We start from the raw sequence: 22,579 nt of genomic DNA, 5'->3' as shown, positions 1-22,579 counted from the left end.
AGCTAACTACTAGCTAACTTTTTCAGTCATTTAGCGTTAATTAGTGTAATATCATTAACGACCTCTCACACTTTTATCCTTATTTTGTTTTGGTTTAGTTTTATGTGTTTTTTTTTGCTTAATTATCGTTCAATATAAGTGTTTTTCAATAACGTTATCGCCAGGCAGGTGTTGTTACTCTTGCTATATTAACGTTTGCTATGTTATTGTAACATTTTAGCACTGAAATTATAGTATATTCAACCACATACCGTTACTGTTAATAATATATGAAGCATTAACCTGTGAGATAGCGACAAGCATGCGTTAGGGTTACTGGTCAACTCCATATATTGATTCCTCTTCTACCCAGCTGATAATAAGTGATATCCAGTGATGTTTCATCAGGTTTTTAACTTGCTAAGTTGACAAAAGTTGGATAGTCAACATATATTCTAGTCCTGTGGCTCTCAAAGTGGGGTCCTGGGACCCCACAGGATCCTTTTGGGGGGTTCCAGGGGTCCCCAGCATAAAGGGGGAATCGTTTATTTTCACCATAATCCCATTTATAAGTAACACAATGACAGATTGTATGACTATTTTGGTTATTGGTTTCATTTTTGTAATAAAATATCTAAAAGCAAAAGATGGTAACCACTGTCCTAGTTGCCTCTGGTTTGGTTAGGTTTTATTGTGTCACAAATTATTCCCAAAAACCACCAAAATATTCACTTAGAAAACAAACAAAAAGACTCACCTCTGACGTCAGCTGTCGGGTAACAGCCAGAGGTAACATTGCAAAGCTAACATAACCAAATTAGACAAATAAATAGTGGTTAGGTTCAGCATCTGAACCCAAAATATTAAATAAGAGCCTAATTATGACAATATTTATGATAATATGAACCACAAGTAATGCTATTCCAGTCTGAGTCAGTTATTCATGGTGGATAACTTTCTACATGTCAGCTGACATAATAACCTACAATCTGATGGAGCAACAATTTAGTTGGCACTAGTATACACCTGTTGTCCACCATGTTATAAATATGTAACATTTCCGAAGGCCTGTTCAGTTTACAAATAGAAAATTAAGACTTGTTTGTCTCTCTTCCCTGTCTCCTCACAGGTGTGGTAGTTTGACCCTCCCTCTCCCCCCCCCATCATGCTGAGTTTCCTGCGCAGGACGCTGGGGCGACGCTCCATCCGGAAACATGCAGAGAAAGCCCGGTTACGGGAGGCCCAGCGTGCCACGACGCACATCCCTGCTGCTGGGGATGCAAAGTCTATCATCACCTGCCGTGTATCCTTGTTGGACGGGACGGACGTCAGTGTTGACCTGCCGGTAAGGAGGACCCAGAGAGTTTGAGCCTGTCGGGTTTTGCTTATTTGTTGTTCCCAGTGATCATCAGCTAGGTCATTTGCACATTCTTCTATACTTGTGAACAGCAGAGTGTCACAACATTTGGACTTTAGAGCTGCAACGATTAGTTGATAAATTGATTAGTTGCCAACTATTTTGGTTATCGATTAATCGTTTGGAGTCATTCTTTAAGAAAAAAATGTCCAAATTCTTTGGTTTCAGCTTCTCAAATGTGAATATTTTCTGATTTCTATGACAGTAAAATGAATATGTTTGGGTTGTTGTTGCTTTTGGAAAATGACATTTTTTCAATGTTTCTGACATTTTGTAGACTAAACAACTAATTCATTAATCGAGAAAGTAATCAACAGATCAGTCGATAGTGAAAATAATCGTTAGTTGCAGCCTTACTTTTGAATTAGATAGATATTGCAATAAAATTAGTTTGAGAGTAAACAAGCAGCTGGTTAGCAGGATAGTGTTGTAATGATTACTGGTAAAATGTTGGGATTTTCAACACATTAGCAAACTTCAAAAACATTCCAGCAGAGCTTTTTGTAGCTGTAAAAGGAGATTTGGCTCATAAATACATTCTAGGAGTAATAATCGCTGTCTGGGTTAATAGTTTCAGTGTCTGTCTGCTGAAAGAGAAAGTAAAAGAGCTGCTCCAGTGACCAAAGTGTAGCTGTGTCAGTAGAGCAGTCTTTCAAGCTTATGTACATGTGTGGGCGTGTGCAGTAGTGTTGCTGATTACCTGTAATTCCATGATCCTCTCTGGAGAATACGCTTAATCACATGACAGCATCACATGACACGTAGGGCTCATCACTGAGTGGACACAGAGCAGAACCTCTCCTCTTCTGTCCCTCTTTCTCCCACAGGCACCAAATCTTTCTCTTCTTCTTCTTGCTTCCCTCTTTCTCATGTTATTCTATTTGTTTCTCAGTCTATGACTTCTTATAGAGACAAACACACACCCAGTGATACTCCTGAGTCAAAAAACATGCTGTTGTTTTACACTTGTGTGTAACATTTTAGTGTCATTTTAGAGCTGAGGGCATGAATATCTGGATATTTTATTCCAGGTGATTGATTTTTATTCTCCCTGGACATTGAGTTTGTGTTTCTTGTGCATTCAAGGTGTCAAACCTGCAGCTTTCCAGTGAGGCTAGTCGGGTATCTAAGGATCCTGTACGACTTAATCTAATCTTGAAATTGAGCCGTCTGGCGTAAATTATAAAGATTATGTGCTGAAGAGATTATTGTCTGGCATTATTACTACATCCGTCATGTCATTGTCTCCAGATTCACTTTTATACAACCACAAAAAAACTCTCTTCCTTTTCCGGTTTTGTTTATTTTCCTAAAAGTGAAAGGAGATCATTCCGATTTTATGCCTGAGACCGAGCAGTGATACTAAGACTTGGTGAATGAAAACAAATCAACCAGCATTTCAGAATTCCTTACCGGCTCAGTAAACAAGAATGTGTAAACATATTTCATTCAGCACGTCTCACCAGTGATGTCACACCGTTTTTCAGCTTAGAGTCTAAATGTAAGATCTGAAAATCCTTTTCATTTAAACCCTTTCTGTCAGCTGAGCGTTGTGTGCATAGAGAGGTTGGATTCTTATTAAGTGTTTCTTCTAGTTCAGTGTCATCTGCTTGGACCACCTTTTCTTTCCCAGTGTCGGTTTTGTTAGCTGTGATTTTTTTTTTTTTTTTTTGTTCCTTATTTTATTGATGGATTCTATTGAAGTTTACTTTCATGCCTTAAAATCTCTCGGATTTCTTGACGCATTCCTGGAGGAACCTGGCTTTGTGTTAGCTTTCATAATTGTCTTTTTTTGTGTGTTTCCCCTTCTGTCTCATCATCCAGCTGTATCTCTGCTACTGTTTGGCGCTTTGCTCTGTTTGAACGCTTTGCCCTCTGGACATCCATCACACTAATGTCAACATCACCAACAGTATTTCAACACAACCAAGGAAGAAGTGAGGATAAGACATCGATAAAACGACTCATTTTAGTTAAAGACGGTTACGAAAATGATATTAGAAAATAAACTCAGACAACACTTGATGGATATGAGCTCACTATATTCCTTAATATCCCTCGTTTAGCTCAGCTCTTCCTTTACTGCAGCTTCCCTTACATCTTTAAAAACAGGCAGTCCCACTCGGATGTCGTAAGTCTGGTTGAAACGAGTTTCTCCTTCAACGTTAATCAGATATAATCAAAGGTTTTTCTTCTCTGTTGTGTCAGTTTTCTTTCCTTTCATCAGGCTAAAGCCTGCCTGTGTCAACAGATACTGTAGTGCCTACTGAAACTGGGAGGGAACACTTTGTTAAGGCAGCACATTTGCATCACCATTCAGAAAAATTTAATGCTCAGCGTTTTTGGCTTTCCTGAAGTCGTGGGTGAGGGTCTGCCACATTTGCTAGAAGCAGTGCAGGAAAAATAAGAATAAATAAAATAAGAACTCGACTGTTCATCAAAGCCTTGTTGAATGATTTTTTTTGTGTGTGTGTGTGTGTGTGTGTGTGTGTGTGTGTGACTTGGAGTTTCTAATTTAGACTAATTTCAAGTCGTTGTTTATCTTTGTTGTGCTAGAAGAAACAGCCACTGTTCCTAAGCTCTGTTAGCTGGGTAACATGAAGAACACTGAAGGACCAGTGTGAACATACAGAACAAATCTTGTGATAGTAGTAGAAACGTTGCAGGGAAACATTGCAGCTTCCCACTATCTGCTTTTCTGCCAGACTTATCATTTGCCAGACTTATCATTTGCCAGACTTATCATTTAGTTAAACAGACTCTGGAAAGGGGGGAAAAAAGTTAACTGTGCACATTACAGCCTTTTGCTGACAGTCTGTCTTTGCGTTACGTATAACATATGTCTCTAGCAATGATGGAGGAGGAGCGATTATATCTATTAAAAAAAATTGCACACAATTTGGTCGTCAATTACAGACTATAGCTTTGTTGTAGTTTGAGTTAATAATGTAATGTTCTGCAAAAGACAACCTGAATGTGGAGTGTGCACATCCAAAAAAAACTTTTCCAGGCAGGTGCTGGATCAAAAAGCAAACTTAAGACAAAGGCCAGACAAAAGATATTTCCATATTTAACTGATGGCTCCCAGCGACATTTAAATGAACAGAGCAACGTTTCACTCTATCAGGACAGTGTGCAGATCTTTTGTCTTACTTCACATTGTTCTGCAAAACACATAAAAATGTTTTTGCCTCTTTTTGGCTCAATAAGACTTTTGTTACACAGTTAAGCATTTGGTTCCATCATATGGTTTCTATACTACCAGGTGTCTGCTAAATAGTTGTCAAGGCAACTCCAGCTGGCAGAAATTTGGGGGGGGACCCCCGCAGTTTGTTTTTCTTTTAAGATGTTCAAGTGGTTGTAAATAAAAAAAAGGCATAATCTAAAACTGAATAGGGCCCATTCATATGCTTTACTGGCTTTCCAACTGTGTGTATGTGTCACTAATATGTAAGGCCACCCAAAGTTGTCTCCTAGGATACCTCTGTTTGCCCGCATCCATGACCAACGACCATACATAAATCCACAAAGCCTTCACATTCACATTCCTTCCATTTCATTTCTATACCTCTCTGCCTTTTGTTTTGATCTTTCACCCCTTACTCTCCATTTTAGTTTACTTTAGTTACATTATCAAATAGAAATAGGTCTATGCATTGGTTGAGCAGCTTTCATGAGGGTGAACGTGCAGCCATGTTTAGATACCCCCCGCCAATTTTTTAATATAGCCATGGTTGAACCGTGCCTGTGAGATGCAGCATCGTTGTTGTAAAGTACAGTCATGATGGAGTCAGGACTCTCTGGAGAACATTTAAATCTTGTGGCTAGTCTGCGATAATTCAAAGCAAGTTTTGAAGCTTGTGGTCACCTTGTGTCCCTGTACTAGATGAGTTTGGTATCTGCAGAGTCACACAAAGTACTTAAATGGGCATGTGAGGTGAGGCAGAAGGTTTCTTTAACTTCTAGTTTACAGTGCAATGGGGAATGGGCCTGAAATTAGAGGTTAAGGTTGTTATTCCCGTTTTTTTTCCCATTTTAAGTGTGTTTACAGTACAGTTAAGTGCATAAAAACATCCACCAAACAGCATGATTTTCCTTCTTATAATCCACTAGACTTCTGCTTGTCTCATCCATTGTGGTTTGGCTCTTGAAAACCGATGCATTACCGCACTTCTTCTTGGTTTAACGCACTTTTGCACAGCAGTAGATCAGGACACAGCGGCTGAGAGACAGAACCGTATGCTCGCAGGCAGAAAGACCACAAACAGCTGAACAATACTGCAGGCACTATAACAAGGCCTTGCGCTCACACACACACACACACACACACACACACACAGAGACATGCACACACACACATTCACAATGAGTCCTTTGTACTCTCACTCCCAGGGTACTGTAGGGGTGCGGTATGCCTTGTCAGCTATGCCAACTAGCATGGGGCCAGCCCCCCCTGAGCTGCCCAGGAGCTCTCTTGGACTGTGAGTGTGCGCATGTAGGAGACGCAGGGGAAACCTCTACGGCACCCATGGTCCCTATCACTTAAATGAACCTTTTTTTTTAGAAGTCAAAGAAGTAAACTATAAGCAGTTGAAGGTAGAGCTGCAAACATAAAAGCATGGGGTCCGCCGTTATAGCTCGGTGAACTGAGTTGTGTGATTTGCATACAGTATGCATCAAATATGTCTTTTATAGAAAGACAGAAACAGTCTTCATTCATGTTCATTTGAAAAAAAGAGCTACAAAGAGGCTGTGTAGTTGTGTGTTGTTCACCTGGTGGCACAGGAGTTACAGTGGTCAGTGCAACTTTTCAATAAGCATATAAAAATCCTCAGTGTTTGTTTTTATGTTGCTCTGATAACACTCCATTATTTTATTTAAGCACTACCAACAGCAACTCTATCATTTTTCTAGCATTATTTAGCAGGATTTTGATATAAAGTCTTTTCTGTAAACTTCTCCTCCTGTAGCCTCAGCCCTTGACCTGTTACTCGATTGATTTACAACATTATTTATTTATTTTTTTGATAGATCGATCGGTTTAATCTTTCAGAGTGACACTAACGGTTAGACTAAGGAGATTAGGAATATGTATTGGAGTGGTTTTGAATAGTTAAATGTGACTGCTCCCCCCTTTTTTTCCTTCTTTTGGAATTGATAATGTTTTGTTATTTGGTCATACAATGTTGTTTAAAAACATTTTGAAAAATTAACATAGGGGCATTTTTTAGATATATACCGTTGTGGGGACTATTTTTGTGACCTTCTTCAGTCACGGTTAACGAGCTGATCATGTGTCGATGGTTGCCAGAAACCGTCTTTGTGATGACGTTGGCATGACGTAACTAATTTGGTGTCTATATGTCTCGCTCTCCGTCACGTCAGCCGTTAGCCTGATGAAGATCCTGTAAGGCTGAAATGTTGCCTTTTTTCAGTCAATGATGAAAAAGACTTTGGGAGCTATAATTCAGTGTGCAAATACTTTTTCCTGACTTGTTGATGTTTCACATGATGGCTTAAAGAGGCAATAAATTAGAGATGTTGTGGTTGACTAATACCCTTCTGATTCTCAGGAAGATTGTTGAAAATATTTTTACTACTGTAGCTGCTGTGAGGGGGAAAAAAAAAGAGTTAAATCTCATTTCAGTACAAGAACAAAGATAGATTAAAAAAAATACTGATCAGAGAGAAAAGATAGAGGGGGGGAAAAAAATTAAGACAGGAGGAAGAAATGCAGCTGCAGACTTATCTTGGACGGTGTCTTTTTCCTAACAGAGTCAGATGATCACATTATGTGTCCAGCTACCCCACTTCCCTCAGCTCCTGGGCGTCTGGGGCACTTTAGCCCCCGTTACCATGGCAACCCTGTCGCTGTGCCTCATGTTGGGGTTTGGAAGACGGACGCCTGTGTGTGTGTGTGTGTGTGTGTGTGTGTATGTGTGTGTGAGAGAGAGAGAGCGAGTGAGTGTGAGTGCACATGTGAGGTAGAGATCTCCCAGTCCCAGGCAGAACCCAGGCAGTAACTGGTACGGCCTTGTTAGAAAGGACGGCACCTATTCAAAGTTTTTGTACTCGCGTTAATATTTTTCTCAGACCTGTATTTAAATTCATAAAACACAACTCAGAGCATGGAAAGTTAAACCAAACACAGAACACTGCACTCAAAGCAACATTTTAGAGAAGAAGAAGAGTTTCAATGTTTTTAAGTGCCTCTTCAGACAAATCAAATGTAAACTTTTTTATTAACCCTGCTTTAGTTCTTTCAGAAGATCTCATTTATGATGGAAGAAAAATTGTCAACAAGAGCAGCAAAATCATATAGCAGATTCCTAATGTAACCTTTTGAATCACATTTTCTTCAGGACTCTTTTGATACATTAACCTTCCTGAGATTTCCTTTGCATCCTCATCCAATATTAGTGTGGACAATACACGACCATATTCATGAGTATCAAGATTCTCACTGTGAATGTCTGGGGTTTTTTTTAAGCCCAATTAAACACCATCACTAGATAACAGCTCTGTAGTTTTTAATGACTGTGTTGCCCAGAAAAATTGTCGCTATTGAAGTCCTGTATTTGTTTGTTTATGTGCTTCCATTATCAGAAAAAAGCCAAAGGTGAGGAGCTGTTTGACCAGATCATGTACCATCTGGACATTGTAGAGAAAGACTACTTTGGACTGCGCTTCATGGACTCGGCACAAGTGCCGGTAAGAGATCCTTACTTCTTTTTGTTTGTTTGTTTTTTTGTTTGTTTTCATGCCATACCGCAGGTAGCCTCTTTTTTTTTGTTGTTTTTTTCCACAATTAATGATCGAGAAAATTGGCTCCTAGACAATATGGAAACATGAGGGACAAATAAATATGATCAAAAATACCCTGCAATGCACTTATGTCCCTGTGATTGTTGATACTGGTAATTAATTCATCACAATATTTACTGTAGTGAAATAATCAGAATTGTGAATGTATGTCGTTGGTACTTTTGCTTCCTGCTTGAAGTGTTTCAAGTAGTTTTCTCATCAGATTTCAGTCCAAATCACTATTCGCTCATTTGAAGTAAATCTTGAGGCAGGGACGTTTCCCCTTTCAGTGAATGGGCTAAAGGGATTGGTTATGGGACTCTTGTCAGCTCTGGGAGTCAGGCTGTGCTCCGAGACAAACCGTTTTAAGTTACCGGTCTGCCAGTGACCCTGTTCCTTCACACTGATACTCTGTGAAGGCCATGGAAGGAGGGAGAACTGGTTGAAGGACTGATGTAGCAGAAGGGAGGGACACATAGGAGAGGGGTGGAGGTGGAGAGTCAAAAGGGTTGGAGAGGGAGCTGAAGTTGAGAGGGAGGGAGGGAGAGAGAGAGAGGGAGGGCTGTAACCAGGAATGTGGGGGAGAGGAGACTAGAGTTCCTCTGTTATCTCTCTGACTCGCTCTCTCTAATTTACACACACACACACACACACACACACACACACCACCAACCCTCCTTGACATTGTTCATGCCTCATAGAGCCTGAACTTCTAAGAAGAATTACAGCACAGAACAGAAGACTGACTTTGGTGTGTATGTTTGCGCGCATGCGTGCATACATCTTGACAAAAGACCTCCTGGACTTAAGTTTTTGTTCATTCATTCAGTTGAACACATCTTAATGACATAAATATTTGTAATACTTTAATCCTTGTGGAGAAACAGACGTGAAAGCTCAAATGTGAAAGTAACTTGTCTCTGCATTGTTGGAGCTGTTGTGTTTTTTTTTTAAGTTGTTACCATCTTCATTTTGTTTCAGCATTGGATCGACGTTACAAAAAGTATCAAAAAGCAAGTGAAAAGTAAGTATACAGAGGTCCCACATACTCCTCTCACACTTCACATACATCATCCTGTAAAGTACATTTCTCTGTACACTTCTGTATATTTAGTGTGTGTCTGTGTGCTTGTGGTGCATCTGTTCTTTAAGACAAGTTTACTACATTTTATTTTTTACCCTTTCTCAGCTACTTCTTACGATATGTAGTATATGATTATAAAGTTTAATAACATTCACACTAAACTATTATTTTGAAATCTCTTGTTAGTTGGCCCACCATACTGCCTTCACATGAGAGTTAAGTTCTACTCCTCAGAACCGAACAACCTACACGAGGAGCTCACCAGGTGAGTTAAGACATACACGTGAACTTTCTAGCTAATTTACTCTTTATGTTCACATGTTTAAAAACCCCTGTGTAACGGGGGTTTCTGGCTGTTTATTTTGTTAATCTGCTAGAAGAGATTTGTAATACATAGGTTTAAAAATAAGTAGGTTGTTCCTTTGGTGTGTGTGAGTAAATATATGAATAAAGTGAATGAAGTGAGCTGACTAAGTACATGCAGGACTCCTGCTTACTCAAACTCATGAATCAGCTACTACTTAAGCATTGTAGTAAGCATTTTGTCAGATATTTGCCCATTGATCCAGTGTTCCTTGCTACCAGTTGGTTGTTTCTGTCATTATATTTCATTAAGGTTCACCACATCACCACATTTAACAGTATCATTTTGTTCTTCTTTCAGATACCTATTTGTGTTACAGTTAAAGCAAGACATCCTCAGTGGAAAGTAAGTCATTTTCCTGCATTTCAATTTAAATACCATCCACCTCCAGTGAAGTAATGTATACAGAAAAAAACTCTTTCTTGGTGTCACAGTACTCCAAATAAATATTCATTAACAAAGATAGACAGATCAATTAAATTAAGGCTGATGTTTCTCTATTATCATACTCGCCATATCATTAAAGAGACCTGACAAGGGCTCACCAGCTACATATGTAACAGTTTAGATGCTCCCAGCAGTTGTAGCGATTACTGTATGCATAAGTAATTGGAAGTGTAGATCAGAGTGATCCCAGAGCCGGCTGCTGGTTTAGGCAGTACAGGCAAGTGTTTGGGGCACTAAAGTACTGTAGGGATGCACGACAGCAGAGAGTTAGAAAGAAAAAAACAAGTAATGATTTCTGCTAGGGGTCTAGAGGATAGATCCGAGGATAATTAGACCCGATCCCAAATGCGGTCAACCTGAATAGACAATAATAGAGATAAAACACCGACGCCAGCAGCAATGTGATGCGCTATCAATTAACAAGCAGCCACAGCTGTCAAGTTGTGTTCATAATAATGTCCTACAAATAATTTAAGTCATAGAAACTAATTCCAAAAAATGATTTATTTATATGCTTGTACCAACAGTTTAAAACTTCAGTAGTCAACTAGGCAATAGAATTTTAATAACATACATTTTAAATATAGGTTACTTATTTCCTAGAATATTTTCTCCCACGGTAATTATGACGTATCAGGTGATCGAAGCTGATACTGAGCACGCTCGGATGATCAGTCAGTAGACATATTGTTGCACAGACCTTGACCAGGGCACCACCTAGGCTAGAGCCGACACTCACAGAGCCAATGTCAGAGCAGACAGGAACAGAGAGTAAGCTTAGAAACACTAACAATTCAACTTTTTTCTCAACCGCTGGCCCAAATAGCCAACTCATCACTGGCCTGAACTTTTTACTGGCCACTTGGACATTAATTTTTGCTGACTAATGCGTTTGTCATAATAAAGTAGCCCTGCTATCTTATTATTTATTCTATTTTTTCTCACAACTAACTTGCAAATCACTTGAACAAAACAATATATCTTTCTTTATCAGTTGTTTTTCCTGTTGAGAATTTTGTGTATTAATTAACATTTTTTCATACATGATGACATGTTGTGTCAGTAGTCAGAGTCATGTTTGGCTAAATACTAACAGGATGTGGTAGAGACCAGTAGGTCTCACTGGGAGTCAGAGAGAAATTTGACTGTCTTATGCCAGTGTTTTAGCTTCATTAAATTAGCTGTGACTGACTCTTAACATGTCATGTATTTTCAGGCTAGAATGTCCATTTGAAACAGCGGTGGAGTTGGCTGCCTTCTCACTACAAGGTAAGCTCAGCAGGTCTCCAGGAATCTCTCACACCATGTTTTTGATAATTGGGATCACCTCTGTAACAGCTGCCATTGTTTGTCCATTGTTTGTGTGGGGGGGGGCTTTATTTGCAGCATACACTGCTTTGCAGAATTGAGACATGTACTGTCTTGGTTGCACAGGACCCCAAAAGGCCTGTGTAGCACACATGTAGTTAGTTAGTTAGCTGCAGTGACTAAATTCTTATTTAGCTTATTAGCTTTAGCTTAAATCTGTTCCAACCCACCCATATTCCCAACAGGCATTGCTGCCAACCTCTACAATTACTTTATAACCGGTGAGCCTATAAAACAATGTCCCCACATCTCATTTGAGCTGTGTCTCACCAAACGCTCACCTGACATCACCATGCACTCACTAGCCCGGCTGCAGGAGTGGAACCTTCTGTTCCCTGGTCCACAAATGTATTTTTGATCTTTTTGAACCAGTCATGATTGTCTTTGTGAATCACCATCTGCTCTGGGTGACCCTTCACTCCTGGCAACATGGTCACAGAGGCACATTAACCCCTCCACTACAATAAGATTGCAAATCAAGGAGTAGTGTAGCTTTGACTAACAACAGCGTGAGATTGCAGACACATGTGACATATAACATTAAGAACCATTGCTCCTCTGCATTCAAGGTACCCAAAGTTTATGTTTACATGCAGCGCTAGCCACCAAAACGAATTGTGTGTATTCTTGAGGTCTAACAAACCTGTTGAATGCACTTCCTTCCTCATGAAACATTAGCAATGATGTTTGTTTTTGTTTTTTTGACCATTTTGAAACCTACATTGTTTACATCATGTTTATTGGCTTGCAGCCTTCTTCTTCCCTGCCTTTGCTGGTGCAATCATATGTTTAGGCCTGCAACTAAAGGATTATTTTCATTATCACTTTATGTGTTGATTATTTTCTCGGTTATCGATTGGTCTGTAAAATGTCAGAAAATGGTGAAAAATATCAATTAGTTCCCTAAAGCTCAAGGTGCAACCTCAAAATGTCTTTGGTTGCCCCTGCCAACTGTTCACTACCCAAAGATATTCAGGTTACTAAAAAAACAGAAAATATTCGCATTTAAGAAGTTGAAACTAGAGAATTATCAGAAATTTAGTGGAAATTAGAGAACGTATTTAGATGATCCTGGATCCAAGGGTAATTCATCTTAACTCTTTGACTAAAGAAAGAGAAACTCTTTGTAGACTTTTAAATTTGTTTGTGACATCTCTGCTGCTACTGTACTTCTTGCCTCCATTAAGTCTTCAAGGTAACATCAGTCATATATCTGTGTAAGGAATAATGTCACCTGTTTTCTGGCAATATTTGCTTATTTTGGAAGTTTAAAGTAAGAGTGTGACAGTCTAGTGTCCACTTCAGGGAAATTAATGTTTCATTAGCTTCATACAGTACATTTAGGAATGCACTAGTGGAGCAGTCTCTGTCACCAAATGTTGAGCAGCAAAGAGCCCATACCTTTTAGACTACGCATATTTACAGTTAATGGTTTTAATGGTTAAATCGACAATGTTTACCTGCAATATGAAGAATGCTGCTTCAGAGGAACAAAGGTTGAGTTGGTGGAGATGTCTATGGAATGGGATTGCGTGCACAAACCAAACTCTTGGAAACACACCCACACACACACACACACACACACACACACACACACACACACACACACACACACACACACAGTCACTGTGGGGTAAATGCCAGCTCATTAGTGCTCCATCCTCTTCAGAGGCCCCCTAATCCAGCTCCCTTTCTGTCTTCTCTTCTCTCTACTTCAGTTGAGCTTTCTCTCTTTATCTTCCATTTTTTTCAGAGTTATGTTGTTGGTCCACAGACATTTACCAGGATAAAGAGAGGATAAAATTATATTTTCTCTCCTCTACATCCTGAGGCTTTACTCACAGCTGGACTAGCTAAACATTAGATGGGTTTCATCCACCCTTTTTTTTATGCAGTTTTTCTATTTGCGCATAAAAAACCGTGAGTGAAAAGGCTGGAAATTTGGAAAAGTCAAAATATGGCAAAAAAAAGTTTTTACGCTTGAATGAAGTGGAAAAGTTGATGTATTGATAAAAGTAAATGCGACAGAGTGCGATGGAAACAGATTTAGCAAATTAATGGTGCGGTACAGGAGGCATGTGACTTAAATGTCCCTAAGCTCTTCTTCATCTCTGGGCAACTGACACAGGGCTGTCAAAACCTTTCCAAAAGCAAGAAGCTGTGATGTTGGCTGCTCTCTCCATTTCTGCTGTCCATTATGCTCTTCATCACTGGGATTTGTATCACATTTTCCATCACTTCAGCTTTGACTGTCACTATTACTTACATCACTGTGTTGCACCATCTTCTTTTTGTGGTTTACTGCACCCGATAGGAGAATCAGCACCACAAAAAACTACTAATATTCACAAAACTGTAGTGCTTAGAAACGCACATTAATTCACATTTTCTTTTATCAATTTTCTGAAATTGTGGTAAAAGAGATTTGGATGGAAACCTCGACTACACTTCCAGAGATAAGATTTTTTCACTTTGTCTTGTTCTGAACACGTTATTTTCTTTTTCACCTAGTGATTATTTATGTTTTTCTTGCCTTTTTCTCTTTTTTTTTCACCTGATAAAATCTATGACCTCATGTCCAGAAACAGATGAGATATACCCATCAGTCCCTGAGCTGATGCTACACAAGGTTTTGTGTGGTGACATTTGGGGAGCGTTTGTTTGTTATTTTCTTTTTATTCACATAGTATCAAATAGCTGTTGCAATCATTGGGAACTTCTTGAAGGTTGTAGTTTTTTTATTATATATAAAAGTGTTTCTGATCGTGTATTCTGTCTCCTTGGGGCACATACCATTATATATACTGTCTCTAACTAACAGTTAACCAGTTAAATGCACAGTACAGGGAACTATTGATGACTTTATAAGTTGCTCACACCATGAACTGATAAATATGTGTGTGTCTGTGTGTTTTCAGCTGAGCTAGGTGATTGTGACCCATTAGAACATAGTCTGGACCTGGTGTCAGAATTTCGCTTCATCCCCAACCAGACAGAGGATGTGGAGCTGGCTATATACAACGCATGGAAAGAGTGCAGGTGAGCTTTTCATTGTAACTAAACTACTGTACCTTTGGACGGTCAGTTAAACCGAATGTTAATGAGGAGGAATGTATTTAAAAAATGACCACAGATAGTAGAAATCTGCTTTATTCTGTAGTCTGTGTGCTGTACAGGTTTGGGCCTGGACACTTACCAGTAACACTGCAGTAATATTATAGTATAGCTTATTGCCTTCAACACCACTTTTTTCCCTCTAACTGTAACCAAGTGCCCGCTAATCTCCAACAATAATACTGGTGGCAAACTATTTTCATCCTCTCAGCTTGGAGCTGAAGTTGTTTTTGTTCATGCTAACATACTGTAACATTTCCCATCACTGCCTCACAATTAAAGCTTTCCATTGGCCAACCATTGTAAGGCTTTTATTGCAATGTAGCTACAGCTTCCTGTAGCCTTAGTCATACCTGTTAACAACTGCTAACCTAATAGTGGTAGGCATTTGCTTGAAAGAATATTATCGCCAGTTTTCCCTCCTCTTCTTCAGGGGTCAGACACCTGCGCAAGCTGAGATCAACTACCTGAATAAAGCAAAATGGTTAGAAATGTATGGAGTGGACATGCATATGGTCAAGGTAATTGACACACAAACACACACACTCTTGCATACCAGTATCCTAGCTGGGATTTCAAACAGGAAGTGCACTTAATGAAAGACAGGGAGTAGAGTGAATGTGTATAACAACATAAACATGTTACACAGTCATTGTGTTGTCTTATTTGATGTCTCTTTTTTTCTTTCCTTTTCTTTTCCTCATCCATCTTCGTTTCCATTTCTGCCCTGCAGGCACGAGATGGAAATGAGTACAGTCTGGGTTTGACACCCACTGGAGTTCTGGTGTTTGAAGGAGAAACCAAGATCGGGCTCTTCTTCTGGTATGTTGGTTATGACCTCATGTAATGAACTGTTAAATGCCTTGTAGACGCAGCTTTTGAATTTTCATTCCTTCCTGTGTGTACGTTTTGTTTTCTTTCTTGCTGTTTTAGGCCCAAGATCACTCGTCTGGACTTCAAGAAGAGCAAACTGACTCTTGTGGTAGTGGAGGATGATGAACAGGTGAACATGAGCACACACACACACTCAGATACTCGCCATATGGTGTGATGTTGAAAATGCAGAACGTACGTTCAATCTCTCATAGTAATCACTCTTGAAATCAGTATATTAATGACCCAATCTCAGTACTCCCTATACACAGCACCTCATAATTATTATGGATGTACTGTACTTCCCTCACTTTGTTCCTGTTGCAGTCAGGACCATAAAAATGAACACCACACCGCAGTGTATTACCATTTCATTGCAGTTAATTATGGTTTGTATCATAAGCACTGTGGTAGTTTCTATGCTGGTGTGGGGTTGTGAAGAAATTTGAAAGAGCACCTAACCATCTTATGCACGTATCAAACATTTACCAGGCTCAAATAGTTCATAAATGGTTCAGTCAGATTGGATTTAAGGTCGTTCCAGTGGATTCCAATATTGACACAGTTTCATGACCAAAAAAAAAAGTACATTAAATGTGCATAGGGACTTCTCAAATCACTCCTATAGCAGTATCAACTTTTCTGTCTTCCATCTGTATGTTCAGTATGTTCCATTTACTCAAATATTGGTGAATATATGACAAATTATGTCTACATACGCACAGATTTTGTTTGATTGTGCACTGAGCTGAAACAACAAAAGCATGTGCAACAATCGTAAACATACACACCACAGTACCCCTGTGAATCCAAACTGACTACAGCTGCAATCCACCACATTATTTACAACTTTAAACAAATAGATGTAAAACCACAGATCTGATCTTCATGACTTCCTTCTCTCGCTTTCTAGTCTCAGACCGTGCGAGTCATTTTTGAGATGGCTTGTCTCATGTAAAAAACATACAGAGCTTTCTTTTGTTTGTTTCTTAATAAAAGGAATAGTCCTCTGAAAACCTTTTGTTTGAAGTAGTGCCCAAGGCCTAAAAGAGGTTTATTCCAAATCAAAATGAAACAAGACTTGGTATTGTAGTACCCAGAGGCTAGTGTATATGAGAGAGCAGGAGAGGTTGTTTTTGTCCATCCCGGAGGTCTGTGTGTGAGGTTAATAAAGAAGCCTGCCCCCTCTGGTATTTCTGGTATGCACCAGTCTCCTACACACACACACACACACACACACACACACACACACACACACACACACACACACACACACACACACATAGTTCTAGCCTCCTAACTCTGTCTTCAGCTGTTATATACTGTATGCTAGTCTTGTCACCACAGGAATTTACTGTACATACCTGGATTCTCTAACAAGATGCTTGTCTGTCACACATACAGCAGCGGCTTCATTGAAGAAACCAGCAGAGCGAGAACTGGTTGTGAATCTTGTCAGAGCTTCATTGCATTGAGAGTTGTTGGTTATTTAGAGAGTAAATCTTGTCTTCTCTATGTAACATCAGATGGAGGAAGTGAAATGGTCATGTCCCATTGTCAAAAAAAAAGTTCTACAAACAGGTGACTAATAATAATGTCACAGAATGCACAGTTTGTCTGGCTTTTGTTTGCTTCTTTCTCTGTTTGGGTATTAAATGTGGTTTTGAGCATTACTTTTAGAGGTCTTTGGGAAGATTCAACTCCCTAAAAACCAGAGGACCCAAGTGGAACTAGGGCTAAGAATTATTTTCATTATCAATTATTTATCTTTATTTTCTTGATTAGTGATTTAGTCTATGAGTTGTCAGAAAATAGTGAAGTGTCTTGTGTTGTCCTAACAACAGTCCAAAACCCAAAAATATTAATTTTACTTTCATATATGACAAAAAAGCAGCAAATCTCCACATTTGAGAAGCTCAACCAGAGAATTTTTGGCATTTTTGCTCGGCTAAAACGATTAATCCATGATCAAAACAGCTGGCGATTTATTTCAATGGAATAATCGATTACTTGAGTAATTGTTGCATCTCTAACTTGAACCAAGTCTTGGTTTCGAGTTCACCGCAGTGGTCAGGTCCTACTTTAGACATAAAAGGGTATGAGAGGACCTGGGATCAGATGGTATGAGTGACATGTTACCTTGTCAGCTGAACAGTAAAGATGCAAGACATTGCTGAATTTACTGTGGCTAGGTCGAGTTAGGGAGCCATCCTTGTTGAAATTTTGAAGGGCTTTATAAAAACCAACCTGTTACAAGTGAGAATTGTTGAAGTTAACCAGGCAGTCATGGGTGTTTTAAATTCACCAGTTTTTATTTAGAGGTTTTCCTAGCTGGTTTAGAACTTCATTAAAAGTATTTAAAAAAGAAAACTGCAAGTGCTTTGTGGACTTGGCACTCTGTACAAATCTTGGTTTGTCATTTTAATTTGTGTAAAAGTCTGTGGGGGTGTTTTCCAGCTTTGGGAGAGATGGTCAGGGCAGGGTCTCTTTTGAGCTGGATATAGTTTAATCCCTGTGTTTTGGTGCATTTGTGGAAGACAAGAAGTATTCCTGAAAACCAATGAAAAGAGGGAAACAAAGAACTGTACAAAAAAAAATATGACTGTGACACTGGAACGGCTCCAGCGCTAGTTTCGTTACTGGCTGTGGTGCCAGGGAGGCTTTTATCTAGGCCACAATGAGAAATCAGATTAATGAGTCAGCACCTGCACACTGTAGTGCAGCCATTCATTCTTTACATATCAGCCTCCTTCCACAAGTAGGAGCTAGCACATTAGTTTTGTTTTTACTGAAAATGTTAGCACTGAAGGAGTTTCAAATGACTGTTCAGTTTGTGTTGAATTTGATCTTTTATACCTGAGTGGAGCATGATACAAAAACTGTGCCACTGTTGCATTCTGACCGGAGATGTCCAGTATTAACAGTACATGTTGTATGTTCCTCTCCTCTGTACCAATCAAATCTAACCCCACACCAACTTTCTCCAGGGCAAAGAACAAGAGCACACCTTTGTCTTCAGGATGGACCACCCCAAGGCCTGTAAGCACCTCTGGAAGTGTGCGGTGGAACATCATGCTTTCTTTAGGCTGAGAGGGCCGGTACAAAAGAACTCTGCACGCTCTGGTTTCATACGCATGGGATCACGCTTCAGATATAGGTAACAGATGGATGTACTTGAAAGATCAGGCACTTTTTTTTTTTTTTTTAGGCAGACTGAGTACATAAGTGTTCCAATATCCTTTGGTATCAAATACAGAGGGCTTAAATTTTTTTCTGGCAATTTTTTTAGATTTACAAAATAAACTTTATGCCCACGGCAACAGTAAGAACACAAGTTTTTGTTGGGAATGAGTTTTGCCTAATAATGTTCAGCCCTGCGGCACAACATTTCAGTATGTCTGAAGCCGTACAGGTGAGAGTGCTTACAGTGCCTATAAAATAGCATTCACCAGTCTCAGCTGTATGGTGGTGTAGCAAAGAGAAGGCTACTGTTGAAAAATGTTTACATGATGTCTTGGTTAAAGTTTGCTAGAAGGAATATAGAAAATGTGAGAAGTGGAAAAGGTTCCTTTATTGATGAGATGTAAGTTTAGTGTAAGCCTGAATTCACTGAAGCAAACCTTTAAGAAATTATGGAAGAAAACATGCTGCAGTTTACAAGGAGAGTGAGGGTAAAAAAAAAACAAATAGAGTGTGGTTCCTACTGCCTCTCTTTCTCTGGTAAGAAACCATAGGCCCACCCAGGTGCATGCTGGTCCACCACCTGCCTGCCTACTTACTGTACATAACCTCAGGTGCCCGTAGTATTATTATTGTTAATAAAACAACAAGCAAACTAATAAATAGCTCCTACAACCTAACTGCTACTATAGGTGCTGCTAATAAATATTGACATCAAAGGAGATGAAATGCAATCAATTATTTCATATGTAATTAATAACTATTTATATTTAGCCATTTTGTTTCTAATTTTGTAGAGATTTGTTTGCAATTTGACATTTCAGAGTCTGATTATAAAAATTAGTGTAGTCACCATGAGTACTCTGCGTCTGGTGTGTTGTGGGCAGCACGTCTTGAGCACTGGTGACTTTTAGGGACAATAGAAATGCAGATGAAACTGGTGTCAGGCACAAATGCAGTTGGGTTTGTTTAAAAGAAGAGGGGGGAAGCGGACAAGTTAAGGCCCACAAATTTAGAGCCGTGTGTTTCTGTACCGTGTGTTTGAACGTACCAACAGAGATAATCTCAGTTTGACGTACAGTATCATTCCTTGTACATACAAAAAAATACCCCACATGTGTACACATAGATACTTGCAATGGTACAGGACAGGCACTCAGTGTCAACATACTGCAGTAGCCAAGTAGTTCTCCTCTCTGTGTGTTTAAACATTACCCAGTTGGATAAGCATTGGCAGTAATGTTGGTTTAACACAGGGGTTACAGAGTTTGTTGTTAGTAGAAGGTTATCGCCTGGATGGTTCCAGAGTTCAGCAAGGGTCATCCCTGTCCCTGCTGTTTCTGGGACAAATTTATCCAGAAATCATTAGGAAAAGTTCTCCTTTATATTTAATGGTTTGGTCTGTATTGCTGACAGTTAGCATTTAGAAAGCCTTACAAGTGTAAAATATGTTTTTGTGTTTGTGTGGCCAGTGGAAATACAGAGTATCAGACAACCAAGGCCAATAAAGCACGGCGGTCAGCCTCCTTTGAGAGAAGACCCAGTCGACGTTACTCCAGAAGAACCATGCATAACAGAGGTGAGCACAACCGTCAAACACTGCACAGTAAATATATACATGTACATAACAATCAACATTATATAGCAACATATATACACATACTCTCAACTTTATTTATATGGCACTTTACAAAATACAGTTGATCCAAAGTTCCTCACAGCGCACACACAGGAAAACAAAAACAAAAGAAGGAAAGAAACACAATAGAGGAGAAAATGATGATGGTAATAATGATAATAATAGTAAAGGCACATGGTCACAGAGAGTCCAAAGTGACAACACAGACCTACAGAGACTTCAGGAGAAATACCAGAGCTATTCTCTAACAGTGTGATATGAGGACAGAAGTTCTGCAATGTAAGAGGGGGCGAAACCATTTAACACCTTGTAAACAAACATCAGGATTTGATGTCTTGAAGACAGTTATTGAGATCAGTTAGTTTGTTGTAGTTATTAGGCTCTAGGGGGAGATAGATCTGTGTATTATCTGCATAACAGTGAAAAGAAATGTGTTTTTAAATAATATGGCCTAGCTGAAGCAAATAGATGGAGAAGAGGATTGGACCAAGTTAGGGGGACATCGCAGGAGATGGGGGGCTGAAGAAGAAGAAGAGTTTCTAATAGAGACATTGAAAGATCTGTTGGATAAATATGAAGAAAACCAGTTTAAGGCAGAACCGGAGACCCCCGCCCATTGGTTGAATGATCTACTGTGTGAAAGGCTGCAGTTAGAGCTAGGAAACAGGGAGGAGCAGTTACCTGAGTCAGCAGCTAGATAGAAGTCATTAGTTATTCTTATTAATACAGATTCAGTACTGTGAAGAGTTTTGAAACCAATTAGGAATTTTTCAGAAATGCAGTTTTGAGCCAGATGGGACAGCTTGAAAACTACCTTTTCAAGGAGTCTGAGTTTTAGACAGATTGGGATGTGATTTGCAGGTACAGCAGCTGAATGTGAGTTTGACAGTCCATGTCTCATGAGTGGTAGGGGATGAATTTAGCCAGATGTTGCAGAAATTTCACTTGTAACAGGGACCCTACCAGTAAATTTACAGTGGCAGTGAGCATGATTTTGATCGTGTGTGCGGATTACCTCATGGTGGCATAGACTGTCTCAGACCGTCTGACAGGCATTTTGCAGGTTAACCAAACAACCAAGCATTGGTGCTTCGTTCAGTGAAGCAATTTAAAAGATTGAGGGGAGGTGGTGAGACTGCCTGGTGACTACTCTTCTCGCAGCCCCTGACCACTACCTCGGTCCAGGTAGCCAGGTGATTGGGAGTCGGGCAGGAGGAGGGTTGCAGACGGGTTACTGGATCTCACAGAATGGTGAGATATAGCGGAGATCATCGCTGATATCTTTTTAGCCTGGGCAGAGGCGGTCCTGTTTGCCTTTTAGAGCAGCTGGCAGTCTTCACAGGGCATTGTATCTGATCCAGATACAATCCGACTTTTGTGAGGGAGAAGGATGTCAATCTCATGTCAGTGGCGGACCTCGACTGACACAGGCGAGATAATTCCAGAGTCTTGCAGAAATACGACCCAGTGAAAGTCTCTGTCTCGGAGCACAAGCTAGCTACTTTGGCTAAAAACAAGCCACTGCTAGCTAGCAGCAGATTCTGCTAACGGTACAAATGCAGGAATCAGTGATTGTGAGCAAAGCCATGAAAGCCCAGTCCGAATGTTGGTCAGCCACAGTTGAGCAACAGAAGAATCTGTTCATGAATTAAACAATAAGAGGCTGTACTTCCAGAAATCAGACAAAAAGAAGTATAAACAAACTGCAAATCGCACACCAGACATCTGTGGCCTTGTGATTTTCACCTCTTCATAGCTCAACATAGCTCATGTATACACAGTATACATTATACACACACTGACATATTACCCTTGCATGCAGATGTTTTTCATGTTTACATCTTAGTATCAGTCTGGACATAACACTCACTGTCTGTTCTGTTTTGTGTTTTTACAGGACCATTCAACCCCCAGGAGTGAGTACACTGATATTTAAACAATGTTGTTGCACCATTGAGTGTTTCAATGACTTTCTGTCTTTTATCTGTGGATGTAAACACCAGGGTGACTAGTGTTTACATCCATATCAGTTGATTTGTGTAGAAATAGTATCTTATTTTATACATTGATTGCTGTGTAATCCTGTTTTTTCTTGTTTGTTTTTTTGTTTGGGGAGGTTTTTAGCTTTTTACATTCACTTTGTGATTAAAAAACAACAGTGGAATGTTTTCAGTGGAAATTGCTCAGTTAAATCACAAAATATGAATGTATTCACATGTACTGTATCAAGTACTGTTGCCTAGAGTACTATGACTCACACATTGCTTGGCTATAATCTTGTTACAGAGTTAGCCTTTTTTTTACAGGGAT

At 39.6% G+C, this 22,579-nt stretch overlaps 1 protein-coding gene across 2 annotated transcripts in view; it reads left to right on the top strand.

The window, feature by feature from the left end:
• Window positions 1-22,579, top strand: part of epb41l5 (erythrocyte membrane protein band 4.1 like 5) — a 39,860-nt gene that overhangs the window by 651 nt on the left and 16,630 nt on the right. For both annotated transcript variants that reach the window (XM_044365873.1, XM_044365872.1), the window contains exons 2-14: window positions 1,109-1,324; window positions 8,003-8,107; window positions 9,182-9,224; window positions 9,471-9,549; window positions 9,949-9,993; window positions 11,312-11,364; window positions 14,382-14,502; window positions 15,011-15,098; window positions 15,311-15,399; window positions 15,511-15,580; window positions 18,438-18,607; window positions 20,103-20,209; window positions 22,167-22,185. In XM_044365873.1, coding sequence (XP_044221808.1) covers window positions 1,145-1,324; window positions 8,003-8,107; window positions 9,182-9,224; window positions 9,471-9,549; window positions 9,949-9,993; window positions 11,312-11,364; window positions 14,382-14,502; window positions 15,011-15,098; window positions 15,311-15,399; window positions 15,511-15,580; window positions 18,438-18,607; window positions 20,103-20,209; window positions 22,167-22,185 — 1,169 coding nt within the window. In that variant the 5' untranslated portion in view covers window positions 1,109-1,144. The remainder of the gene's footprint in view (window positions 1-1,108; window positions 1,325-8,002; window positions 8,108-9,181; window positions 9,225-9,470; window positions 9,550-9,948; window positions 9,994-11,311; window positions 11,365-14,381; window positions 14,503-15,010; window positions 15,099-15,310; window positions 15,400-15,510; window positions 15,581-18,437; window positions 18,608-20,102; window positions 20,210-22,166; window positions 22,186-22,579) is intronic.

Source organism: Thunnus albacares, chromosome 11, assembly GCF_914725855.1.
Source record: "Thunnus albacares chromosome 11, fThuAlb1.1, whole genome shotgun sequence".
NCBI lineage: Eukaryota > Metazoa > Chordata > Actinopteri > Scombriformes > Scombridae > Thunnus > Thunnus albacares.
Note: the sequence above shows the minus strand (reverse complement) of the source record. Positions and strands in the feature narration are given on the sequence as shown.